Genomic DNA, 12,349 nt, shown 5'->3' with positions numbered 1-12,349 from the left:
TTAAGAATTTAGCATATCTTTGCCAGTCCAGAAGAGAGCGAGAACTAGCACTCTTTTCCTGTCATTTCCTCAAGGTAACATCCCAAAAGTACCAAGACTTTCCCGCTAGCCATACGGATCGGGAATTCCCCGCTCCCAATATACACTCAAGTTAGGAATGATAATATTTGAACAAACCACAGCTGCAGTCTGCTTGCATTTTTGGATTTTGAAGAGTTACAGAAATACAACTTAGCAACCTTCAAGCTTATGGCTTCTACTTTGTGCAAGATTTGAATGATGCATTAAACCAATTAAACTTGACAGCGTGCAGACTCTCATTATCAGTGCATCTTACGGTGTGCCTCTTTTAACCAAGATCTAAGGTGTAAAAGAGCCAGTATGATGCAGTGATTAAGGCAACAGGCTAGAATCGGGAGACCATGAGTTCTAGTCCTGTCTTAGGCACAAAGCCAGCTGGATGACATCAGTCGGTCACTCACTCTCAGCCCTAGGCCGGAGACCACGGCAAACCTCTGCTCAAAAATATTTCCAAGAAAACTTTAGAGTCTTGTCCAGGCAATCACCAGGACTCCAAACTGATGCAAAGGCGTGTATGTGCATACGTACATCAAGGGGGGGGGGGCTATGTAAAGGTGATGGGGTCATGAAAACCTGAAGTCCTTAGCTTGCAGAAGTCAGAATTAAGGTAGCTAGCTTTATTTTTAAAAGCAGTTCTTTCCTAACATTGTTCTAATTATTTAAGAGGGCAAATACTGTGCGTGTAGCAATGCAGTATGACACAGACTGTGTTTAAAGGGAAAACTCCAGTTTCTGTAACCAAAGCTGGCAGTCATTCTGGATTGATAAACATATTCAGACAAGCCTTAAAAGCTCAGCACACTCTGTAAGATGGAGACAAGCACACACTTATGAACCAGTCTGCTTGGCTTAATACCTTGCACAAATTGTGCCTGCAGTTTTTATTAGCACCTCTTGGCTCTACCAAGGAAAGTGAATAAGGCATATAAGCCACAATTAGCTGGGCCGCTACACCACATTAAATCATTGACCTCTTTCTTCCCCAACTGGTGTAGCAGGTTGTCACTGTTTCTCTTAAAACAGCCGTTTGTGACAGTATATGCCAGTGGTGGCGAACCTATGGCATGCGTGAGAGAGGCGGCACCCAGACCCCTCTCTGTCGGCATACGCATCATACCCTGGAGATGGCAACTGTCCTTCAACCAGCCGCCTGCTAACTCGCCGAGGTCCCATGTGGCCAGATGCATCCCAGCATGGCTGGTTTCCCTCCCCCCCCATCCCATCCTTCCTGGCCTCACATGCTCTCCTTTTCCTGGGCATGACCCACTGCATCACCTCCTCAGCTGTCGGCCCGCCATCCAACTCAGAGGCGGCTTCTCTGAACTGCTGGGGGCGGGCTGCGGAGCCCCAGAGTGCGCTGGTTGACAGGCCGGCAGACTGTGGCTGCTGACGGACACTGTCGGCCCCCATTTCTCCCTGGTCTCTGTGTGCGGGGGCCGATGGTATCAGGCAGCAGCCGCCCCGGTCCCTGCCTCGCCTTGCCCTGCGACAATGGCACCCCCGCTCTGCCTCGCCTCGCCTCACCCCTCAGGATGAGCCTCCTGCCCACCGCCCACCTGCCAGAGACCCCCTGGATCTCCCCCAACCCTGTCCGGCCCTCCCCACAAGCAACATCGAGGTGACCACACCCACCTTGGCCATACCCACCCAGTCTGCCATGACCACAGCCATGCACATCCAGTGGGCCATGCCCACCTGGCACCGACGATAAATAAGTGGGTTTTGGGTTGCAGTTTGGGTACTCGGTCTCTAAAAGGTTCGCTAACACTAGGATATGCAGAGGTATCAGACTCTTTAACTAAAAAAAAATTCCCAGTTCCATTAGTTAAAAAAAAACCACCCATGACTTGAAGTCTCCTAAATAGAACTTTAACCATCTGATTTTATGAGGATAAGTATTCCAAAAACTCCAGGGTTTTTTTCCCCCTGATCTAAATTTCCAACCACAATGACAGAGAAGCCGGCTTTTAGATACAACAGGAAATTTATTGCTCCTGGGGAAAACACACATATACAACCAAGGCAGGGGAACCTTGTGGGGAGATCTGCCTCTTCAGTGGTAACACTCTGCTGATTCTCATTTCTTCATCCACTCAAGTCGTTCACCTTCCTTGTCACAGGGATGAGCGGGAATATCTGGCATATTACCATCATCTCGAACTGGGACTATGAAGAAGAAAGGAAAAACATGAACATCAACCAAATGAGAATACTGTAAATGTCCAGCAGCAACACTTACAGAACTATATACTACAAGGAAGGACACGGAGCACTTGATTCAATGCCTGGATTCTCATACTAAACCATATTGGTTTTGGCCTAGCATGGGGAACAAATCTTGCCTTTGTGCTCTACCTGTGGGTAAATTAAGTATATTAATCTATTCAGGCCTGATTTCACATCTAGCATGCTAAGGCAAAATATATGTTGATCCAGATAATTGTAGTTCATTTAATCTCTGATTAAGTAAAAATCTGAATTCAGCATCATTGCATTAGATTTAATTCACTGACTTAACTTACAACTGAATCAATACACTAAGCTATATCTTGTGGCTTATATACCATAAAGATTGAGATGCCCAAATGTTATCAGAAAAATATCCACTGCCAGCACAGAGAAACCTGAAAATAGTTTTCCCTCCATTTTTTAATTTTTTTTCCCTGATGCCAATTCTTTGCCTGCCCAACCCAATAATAATTAAAGCAGAAAGAAAAATAGTTTAAATTGCTCTATAACATACCATCCTTATGTCTCCCTTCACATACAGGCATTCCCTGGGTTAATCATGGGATCCATTCCTAAATGTGTCTTTAACTCAAATACATAAGTCGGAGCTTACAGACAGGCTGTCTATTACTAAAAATGTTCTCCTTCCTTGAGACGAGGAAACGCTGAAGCCATGCAGTATTTTCATGAACCCTGAACACAGGCTGTATATTCATGAAAAAAGAATTCATGAAAAAAGAATAACAGAGTTGGAAGGGACCTTAGAGGTTTTCTATTCCAACCACTTGCTCAGGCAGGAAACCGTAAACCATTTCAGACAAATGGTTGTCCAATCTCTTCTTAAAAACTTCCAGTATTGGAGCATTCACAACTTCTGGAGGCAAGTCGTTCCACTGATTAATTGTTCTAACTGTCAGGAAATTTCTCCTTAGTTCCAGGTTGCTTCTCTCCTTCATTAGTTTCCATCCATTGCTTCTTGTCCTGCCTTCAGGTGCTTTGGAGAGTAGGTTGACTCCCTCTTCTTTGTGGCAGCCCCTTAGATCACAGGTGTCAAACTCGCCACGTCACGTGATGTGTCACGACGTATCGGGACTTTTTTTGCATTGCTGGAGCTGCGGTTGGCGTGGCCTCTGCATGATGCAACCGGCCCACGGGGTGGCAGTTTGACATCCCTGCCTTAGATATTGGAATGCTACTATCATGTCACCTTTAGGTCCTTCTTTTCATTAAAGTAGCCATACCCAATTCCAGCAACTGTTCTTCATAGTTTTAGCTTCCAGTCCCCTAATCATCTGTGCTGCTCTTCTCTGGACTCTTTCTAGAGTCTCAGCATCTTTTTTACATTGTGGCGACCAAAGCTGGATGCAATATTCCAAGTGTGGTCTTAGCAAAGCATTATAAAATGGTATTAGCACTTCACGTGATCTTGATTCTATCCCTCTGTTACTGCAGTCTAAGACTCTGTTGGCTTTTTTGGCAGCTGTAGCACACTGCTGGCTCATATTTAAGTGATACCTATGAAAACTCTGTGTGGCTTCAGTGATTTATCAGCTGAAGGAAAGAGATGGTCATTTGCCATTTTTAGTAGCAGGCAGCCTGTTTCTAAGTATGAGTTGTCTGCAACTTGGACACTTTACATCGAGGGACTGCCTGTACCTTTCTCCCCAAAAATGGTTCAGTCACATGCATCTGCGCAACATGTTACATATTAAAAATTGATGAAAATAATGTGCTGCTTCTTTGCTATCCCTAAAACTCCAAAACTGCTTTTAAAAACTAGAAATGTAGATGTACCTGGGTAGTGATATGGCATGTTCTCGTTCATTAATGTGGAATAATGGGCATAGGGGCTCACCCATGGCAATGTTACAGCTGAAAAAATGAAAACAAAGATGCATGCCAGAAATACATTTAATATATATGTCACATGCTGGCTATCCAGCAATATACAAAGCTACCATAAATGAATGAATACATTTACTCAGAATGATCTACAATGGGAACTACAGACCCCTCCAGCAAGCTAAATTTGACCACTGGTCACAGAATCGACCCAAAACCTAAGTCCCTGAGCATCATTCCTTGAAACGGTGGGCCAGTCTTTTAGTCCCAAGATTCAGATATTTGCCAACATTCTCTAGAACAACTCATAGTGGTTTTCCAAGAATTTTCCAAACTGAAAGTGTCTGGAATTGAACCTGGGATTTTCTTTACACTAAGAAGTGCCTGTAACTGAGTCCCAGTCTGTTCCCCATATCAAAGTCAACCCTGTGCTAGAAATTGCCAGGGATTTGGAAAGGGACCAAGGTCGGAAATACTAGGAATGTAATCTAGAAATCTTCAATGCAACATTCTTTTTTAAGCTAATCCTCGCTCTGCTCAATGGCCCAATGTTAGGGCTGCTGCAACCCTCCCTCCTAGTATCCCAAGAATAGTAAAAGTTAAAGAATAAAATGTCTATGGAGATTCTCAATCATCCAGGTCATGGTTGTCCCAAAGCTGCTTTTCCAAAGAGCAACTGGAATTTGTTTTTTTGCTTGAAAATGTTTCACTTCTCATCCAAGAAGCTTCTTGGAAGAAAAGTGAAAGATTTTCAAGGAAAAAAACAGATGCCTTTTGGAAAAGCACCTTTGGGTTTAAGAATAAAACATATTTGGATTTCAGGGAATATCAGTGTAACTCACCCACAACTGCAATGACTATGGAGCTTACAATCACTGGTTCCTTGCCCCATGCAGTTTTCATATATGTTACCATTCCTGCAGGAAGAGGAAGAGGCATTTTTTGATGTACAGATTTGTTTTCCACAGTAGCATCTGGAATTGTTTACTCAGGCTGATCTGGATTAGGAATCCAAAGTGCCTTCCCAACTTTCAATTGATAATTAAGATAGCTATTAAGTCACTTCAAAACTTGATCAGTAGTAGTCTGGGTAGCACCTTTTCCAATTAACATACTTAAAAAAGTATAATGTGATGTCTTTTAATAGAACGTGTTAATCAAAAAGATTGCTACCAGACTCTTCCTGGGTTGTTGTTGGTGTTGTGTTTTTTTTTGCTAACTTGAATATGTAGCTCTTCTACAATGTTTATCAATTTGAATAAATTTGTTTCCTCATAGCCACAGTTCTGCCTGTAAAATCAGCCGCACAACATGTTGCTTTAGAATTCATTAAAACTGAAACTTTGCAGCCTTCTGAAATCAAATGGACAGTAATTAGGGACATGATGTTCTCCATCTTTTTAAAACAGCCAGCCTGTTGTTACACAAGTATCTGGAAAACTTTGTTTTATTACACACTCTTTTGTTAGATTTTGCTTTTTTCCCTAGTCTTTTTTTTTTCAGGCAGTTTGCTTTTCGTTTGGATCTGTTCTGACACTGTGAACATTGTTAATGGAAACTGACATCTAAGTATTTTAAATATATGAAAGTACAGGTAGTCTTTGACTTACAAGCACAATTGACCCCAAAATTTCTGTTGCTAAATGAGGCAGTTGTTGAGTTTTGCCCCATTTTACAACCTTTATTGCCACACTTGTTAAGTGAATCACTGCAGTTGTTAAGTTAGTAACATGGTTGTTGAGTGAATCTGGCTTCCCCATTTACTTTGTCAGAAGATCACAAAAGATGATCACATGATCCTGGGATACTGCAATCATCAGAAATACGAGGCAAGCATCTGAATTGTGATTATGTGGTCATGGGGATACTACAATGATCATAAGTGTGGAAAATGGTCATACCTCACATTTTTCAGCGCCATTGTAACTCTGAATGGCCACTAAACAAACTGTTGTAAATTAAGGACTATATAAATGTACTTGCATAATTTTAGAAATAGCTTTCATGGAGAAATATTTTTAAATTAAATATCTATAGCTGCAAAGTTTGGGAAGGATTTTGCAGCAATAGCAGACTGTGGCATGAGATTTATCAGGAATAGGAAAGAGAGGAAAAGAGAGTTAGTGGATTGTCGGGGGTAGGTAGTGTTGAAATTGCAGCACATGTAGATCCAAGCCCAGATCCACCTTTCACATCGGCACCTAGCTTGCCTATATTCTTAAATTGGGGTGGAATTATTTATTCCTTTATATCCCATCTTTATTATTTTCACAAATAATCCAAGTGGAGAACATATCTAACACACCTTCCTTCTCCTATTTCCCCCACAATAACAGTCCTGTGAGGTGAGTTGGGCTGAGAGAGAATGACTGGCCCAAGGTCACCCAGTGAGATGGCTAAGGTGGAACTTGAACTCATGGCCTCTTGCTCTCTAGCCTGACGCCTTAATCATTAGACCGAACTGGCTAATTCCCAATCATTTGCAAGCTTCCTCAAATGACTTTTCTGCCCCTCAGAAGAAAGCTTGAAATGGATTTATGGAGGGAAACAGTGACAAGATCTACCCAGCAACTGCTTGGCCTACAATTTCTTCCAGGCTTGTCTTTGGCAGCAGGTGCCCTCAGTGTTGCATTTCAGGCCTCTGTCAACCTTGGAAGTCCAAAGGAACTGGTAGAGATAGGCCTCACTTACTGACAAACCACAATCCTAGCATACCCTGTAGAGGAGTCCTAAAAAGAAAGGTGATGGACTGAATACAGGTAGTCCTCGACTTACGATCACAACTGAGACTGAAATTTCTGTTGCTAAGTGAGACTGTTAAGTGAATTTTGCTCCTATTTTACACCCTTTCTTGCCACAGTTGTTAAAGTGAATCTGGCTTTCCCATGGACTTTGCTTGTGGGAAGGTCGCAAAAGAGGATCACATGACCCTGGGCCACCACAACCGTCAAAATATGAATCAATCACCAAGCATCTGAATTTTGATCACATGACTAGGGAAATGCTGCAGCGGTCATAAGTGTGAGAATTCGTCGTAAGTTATTTTGTTTTAGTGCCATTGTAACTTTGAATGGTCACTAAATGAACTGTTAGAAATCGAGGATTACCTATACTACGCTTTGCAGGAAAAAAGGCAGGATTTAAATGTAATGAATTAACCCCCCCTCCTTGACATCATCGCTTTCAGATACGTGACATTTGAACACCCTCTACAGCAGGGGTCTGCAACCTTGACAACTTTAAGACCTGTGGACTTCAGCTCCCAGAATTCCTCAGCCAGCTATGCTGGCTGAGGAATTCTGGGAGCTGAAGTCCACAGGTCTTAAAGTTGTCAAGGTTGCAGACCCCTGCTCTACAGTACCTACGGAATCTTTCATCATCCTTCCACCCTCCTCCTCCTCTTCCTGTGTCTTTCCACCCTCGCCCACGATTTCCCCCCTAGACACCATCGACAACAAAAGCCCATCATATACACCCGTCCATCTCCCAAGGTCCTTCCACCCGCGACAAAGTCTTCTCGCACTTACTGCTGAAGGTAGACATCTTGTAATCAAGGGGAACGGAGCCCGCCGGCCTTCTGGGAAGTGTAGTTTTGTCGCGTTCTTCCTCCCTCTCTCGGATTGGTTGACGAAGACTCTATTGCACTGTACGAAAGCTGTGTCCGCCTCTGTTTTCATATTTCACCGATGTGTGTCCGTTTTCGTGTGTCAGGAATTATACACCGCGTTTTTCCCTGGTGAGGATAAAGAGTTGTTTTATAATTCTGTGTATAAATAATTATTTTTTCCAATATCTTACGTCCATCCCAAGACAATTGCTAAAAAATCGCTTGCTCTGACATCATTTGCAATCCGAATAGACTGAGACAAATATGGGTTTCGGGGCACGTGTGACTTTTAAAAGTTTCGTCTCGTTTCCTGTTGCCTGGGTTGCAAAGTAAAATATCTACATCTACACCACGCGGGACGTGCTTAAAGTGCTCGTTGCTATCCGTTTCTGGACGGAGAAACAATATCCGTGTGAATGTGGTTTGCAAACGGGTAGAATTAACTGGGAATGGAATGACGCAGAGAATGCAAATATTTTCATTTCTGACAACTACTCAGTCTTTTTTATTTTATAAAGTCCTGCAAGCTTGGATTCAAATTCCCTCTCCCTTTGGATTTTGGCATGTCAAATCTTCAAGGTAGTTCAACCTACAGCAAGGAAAGTTTCTGTCCAAAACATATATTCCATTTCCATGCAATTACACCAAAATCACTTTCTTATAATATGCTAAGCCATGATGCATTTTAATTATTGGTGCATAAACTATAATTCGTTGGACTCAGCTAAGCTAAGCCCAAACCAAACTTATAATAATTATACATATGTACAGTACGTAAGGGGAAAATGTATCTTTAATAATGCTAATACCCATAGATAGTAAACATAATTGATCACAATGATTTTCAGATAAAAATGCAAAATTTATACAATCATTTTCAAATCCTAACACAATATGTATAAATATGAATGCAAAATTATTTACGCTGTTAGATCCCAGACAACCCCGCAGAAAAATGACTAACTTAACCATCCTTTTTTCCTACTGAATCATCAGGGTCTTTCCCAACCCTGAGTGTAGGACATTTTCAGCATTGCTTGATCTTGACCACAAGACTCCTGTTTTTGAGAAGGAAAAAAAAATAGTTCCCCTTTGAAGTATGCAGGCTACAGGCTAAAAATGTTGTGTTTTGTGGAGCTGTAGAGTGTGTTGACAGTGACCTCCCCTTATAATTTCCCTCTATACTGAGAAGTAAAAATTCAGGGAAGATAGGCAGGGCAGGGCAGGGCAGGCAGCCTCATCATCAAATGCTGTTTAGTCAAACAAAAAAAATATCAGTTCTCCCTTTAAAAATCCAGATAATCAATAGATGGCAGCAAAGAGTGAAAGGTTTCTTTATTTTGGTGGAGACATCTGGTGGCTATCTAGTTTTTTGCAACACATTTCTGTTCTAAGAGGCATCTCTTCAGTGAACCTCACTTCTGTGACCACCTTTTATTTCTTGAAAAAAGAAAAGATACCAAAGCTGGAGTGCCAGACAATGCCTTCTAAGCATGTGGCTAAAGTTTGGATAATTCTCTAGATTAACTGGATTCCTACTGCTGGCTCTAAATCATAGTTTGATTAACTGGCATTTAGGCTATTGAGAGTCAGATGGCATACAAGTTTAATAAATTATTATCTGTTCACAATAATAGGAGGTCATAGCTACCAGTTCTTTTGCTGGTGTTGCCCCTCATACACGTTGAATTCTTCTCAAGAACCTAGGATGTCATAAGATATCAGTGTAGCACTTGTGTAGATCCATGAAGTGTGGCCTTTTACAATTGACAGAAATGTTGTCAATGTGCAGATTTTCTAAGTGCCACCCAATATTTGGGATGGAATGGAATGGAATGGAATAGAATCTGGAAGGGACTTTGGAGGTCCAGTGTGCCAATAACCACTGGGACCACCACAGCCAATTTAGGCCATAATCTTTGAACTTTGATTTTCAGATCTTGATATTTCGTGATCGTCTCCAATAATAATAATAATAATAATAATAATAATAATAATAATAATAATAATAATAATAATAATAAAGTTGGAAGGGACCTTGGAGGTCATCTAGTCCAACCCCCTGCTCAGGCAGGAAACCCTATACCATTTCAGACAAATGGCTGTCCAGTCTCTTCTTAAAAACTTTCAGTGTTGGAGCATTCACCACTTCTGGAGGCAGGTTGTTCCACTGGTTAATTGTTCTAACTGTCAGGAAGTTTCTCCTTAGTTCTAGGTTGCTTCTCTCGATTAGTTTCGATCCGTTGCTTCTTGTTCTGCCTTCAGGCGCCTTGGAAAATAGCTTGACTCCCTCTTCTTTGTGGCAGCGCCTGAGATATTGGAATACTGCTATCATGTCCCCCCTCGTCCTTCTCTTCATTCTCTTCATTCTTCTATTCTATCTCCTGGTATTGCCACAATAATTATCCACAGTTAAATCTGGTGTGTTATGTGCCAAGAATTTAGTGGTTTGTACTAAGAAATTCCACAATATTTTAACCTGCTCATTTTCTATTTTTCAACTCTGTGTTCACACCAATTTTTCATTACTGGCACAGGATAATTTTTTACAGATGTTCCAGTGAATCATTTTGGCAACTGCGATATATCATTCTTTATAATCTGTTGTGTGATCTTTTTGAATAAGCTAGTTTCTTCTACCATTTTGCACAATCTGTATGTTGAATCATTTGACAATTTTTCATTATTGTTATTGGGCTAGGCACACCAGCAAATTGCAATGTAAATAACTGAATTATAAACTATGGTTTGCATACCCCAATAGATGACTTCACACAACATGGTGCTATGCTTACACAATATACTAATTCATTTATTTTATTTTATTTATTTGTATTCTGCCTTTATTATTTTTGCAAATAACTCAAGGTAGCAAACATATCTAATATTTCTTCCTCCTATTTTCCCCACAACAACAACCCTGTGAGGTGGATTGGGCTGAGAGAGAGATTGACTAGCCTAAAGTCACCCAGATGGCTTTCATGACTATGGCAGGATTTGAATTCATGGTCTCCCGTTTTCTAGCCTGGTGCCTTAACATTAGACCAAACTGGCTCTCAGTTTGTGATTAAGGGTGTTCTGTGAATTTAGCAGACATAGTTTGCAAGCGTTATGCTAAACTACTTAGCGTAACAATTGTGTTGTACACAAAACATAAGTCCAAACGTGATTTACTATACTTATTTTTGGCATGTCTGAATATAAGGCACCATGGCTTATAAACCCAGTAATAGCTTAACAGTGTATGAACAGTGGTGGGATTCAAATATGTGAACAACCGGTTCTCTGGATTGATGCTGCTTCCGGAAGTCCATTCTGGGCCTGGGCAACAAAAAATTAGCTACCGGTTCTGCTGAAGTGGTATGAACTGGCTGAATCCCACCACTATGTATAAACCAAATCCAGTAAGGATGATTTGGTCATCCAAAGTAAAATAAACCATCAGTTAGTATACAGTATAAATGTACCGTAGCCATTATCGAGATATCATTTTTGTCAGATTTTCCTGCTCACCTTAAATTAAGAAAGTTTCTGAAGCTCATTTCAAAGTAATTGAACCGCTCAAATCAGAATTCGTTTATTCTTCCATTAGTTAAAAAACATTTTTTTCCTCTTATACTTCCCTTCCTAACCATCATGACTGATGATCTATCACTGTTTCCTGGGAGGGAAGAATCACATTCATCAGAGCCTTGAGCCCTTTTTCTCCTCACTTACAGACTGCATCTGCTCTAAAGATGCCCGTTACGCTCCCTTTCCTGCTCCTTACAATCTGTGAGTATTGTTGGTTAGGATTCCTGAAACTCTATAACTTTTTATCCTGGCAATGGCTCTTCTAGAGCAGGGCTTTTCAACCAGTGGTATGGGTACCACCTGTGGTACATTGGCACCTGGCAGGTGGTACGCGACCATCCTAGAAAAGTGGTAGCGGGGGAGGAGAATGAGCTGAACCGGTGGCAGCACCGCACAAGCCTGAGCGAGAGACAGCTGGAGCTGCAGGGCTCAGCGGAAGCGCCAGGATCAGTGCCGTTTTCCAGCTGATCGGTGCTTCTTCGGGACTGTCAGGGATCAGCGGAAGCGCCAGGATCAGTGCCAGGCTCCAGCTGGAGCTCTGCGCTGATCCTGGCGCTTCTGCTGAGCCTTGAAGAAGCACCAATCAGCTGGAAAGTAGCACTGACCCTGGCGCTTCTGCTGAGCCCAGAAGAAGCGCCGATCAGCTGGAATGTTGCAGCATCTCCATGGTCTTGTGATTTACATTCAGATGCTTGGCAACTGATTCATATTTATGATGGTCACAGTGTCCCAGGATCCTGTGAAGAAACCTGCTGCAACCACCCAGCAGACGGGGGGAATAAAAACCAAACACCCCCCACCCCACCCCCGCTGCCAATCCTCAACAGAAATGCTCACAACAGTGAAAACCTCGGACAGGAGGAAAAGCGTGGCCAGGTGGGCCGGCAGGTGTCTTGCTTGGCTGTGGCTTGGGGGGCACTTTTTTCAGTGCCATTGTAACTTCGAACAGTCACTAAGCAAACTGTTGTAAGTTGAGGACTACCTGTACTTCATCACTTTTTTCCTTTTTTTTTTTTT

At 42.0% G+C, this 12,349-nt stretch overlaps 1 protein-coding gene across 1 annotated transcript; it reads right to left on the bottom strand.

The window, feature by feature from the left end:
* Nucleotides 1-2,046: 2,046 nt before the first annotated feature.
* LOC107283106 (NADH dehydrogenase [ubiquinone] 1 alpha subcomplex subunit 3) lies at nt 2,047-7,834 on the bottom strand. Its single transcript, XM_015810955.1, has 4 exons — nt 7,680-7,834; nt 4,995-5,069; nt 4,105-4,182; nt 2,047-2,247 (listed from the first exon to the last, which is right to left on the bottom strand). The coding sequence occupies exons 1-4, from the start codon at nt 7,693-7,695 to the stop codon at nt 2,159-2,161; spliced, it is 258 nt and encodes an 85-aa protein (XP_015666441.1). The 5' UTR covers nt 7,696-7,834; the 3' UTR covers nt 2,047-2,158.
* Nucleotides 7,835-12,349: the final 4,515 nt, after the last annotated feature.

The sequence above is a fragment of the Protobothrops mucrosquamatus genome, unplaced genomic scaffold (genome assembly GCF_001527695.2).
Source record: "Protobothrops mucrosquamatus isolate PMUCROS unplaced genomic scaffold, P.Mucros_1.0 scaffold25, whole genome shotgun sequence".
In the NCBI taxonomy this organism is placed as follows: domain Eukaryota; kingdom Metazoa; phylum Chordata; class Lepidosauria; order Squamata; family Viperidae; genus Protobothrops; species Protobothrops mucrosquamatus.
The sequence above is the reverse complement of the archived record's forward strand: the minus strand, read 5'-3'. Positions and strand labels throughout refer to the sequence as shown.

What these genes read in the sequence shown, in the direction of transcription:
- LOC107283106 (XM_015810955.1), bottom strand. An exon ending in CATAGTCATTGCAGTTGTGG is followed by an intron (nt 4,183 to 4,994) that starts GTGAGTTACACT and finishes TCATTTTTTCAG; the next exon opens with CTGTAACATTGCCATGGGTG. An exon ending in CATGCCATATCACTACCCAG is followed by an intron (nt 2,248 to 4,104) that starts GTACATCTACAT and finishes TCTTCTTCATAG; the next exon opens with TCCCAGTTCGAGATGATGGT.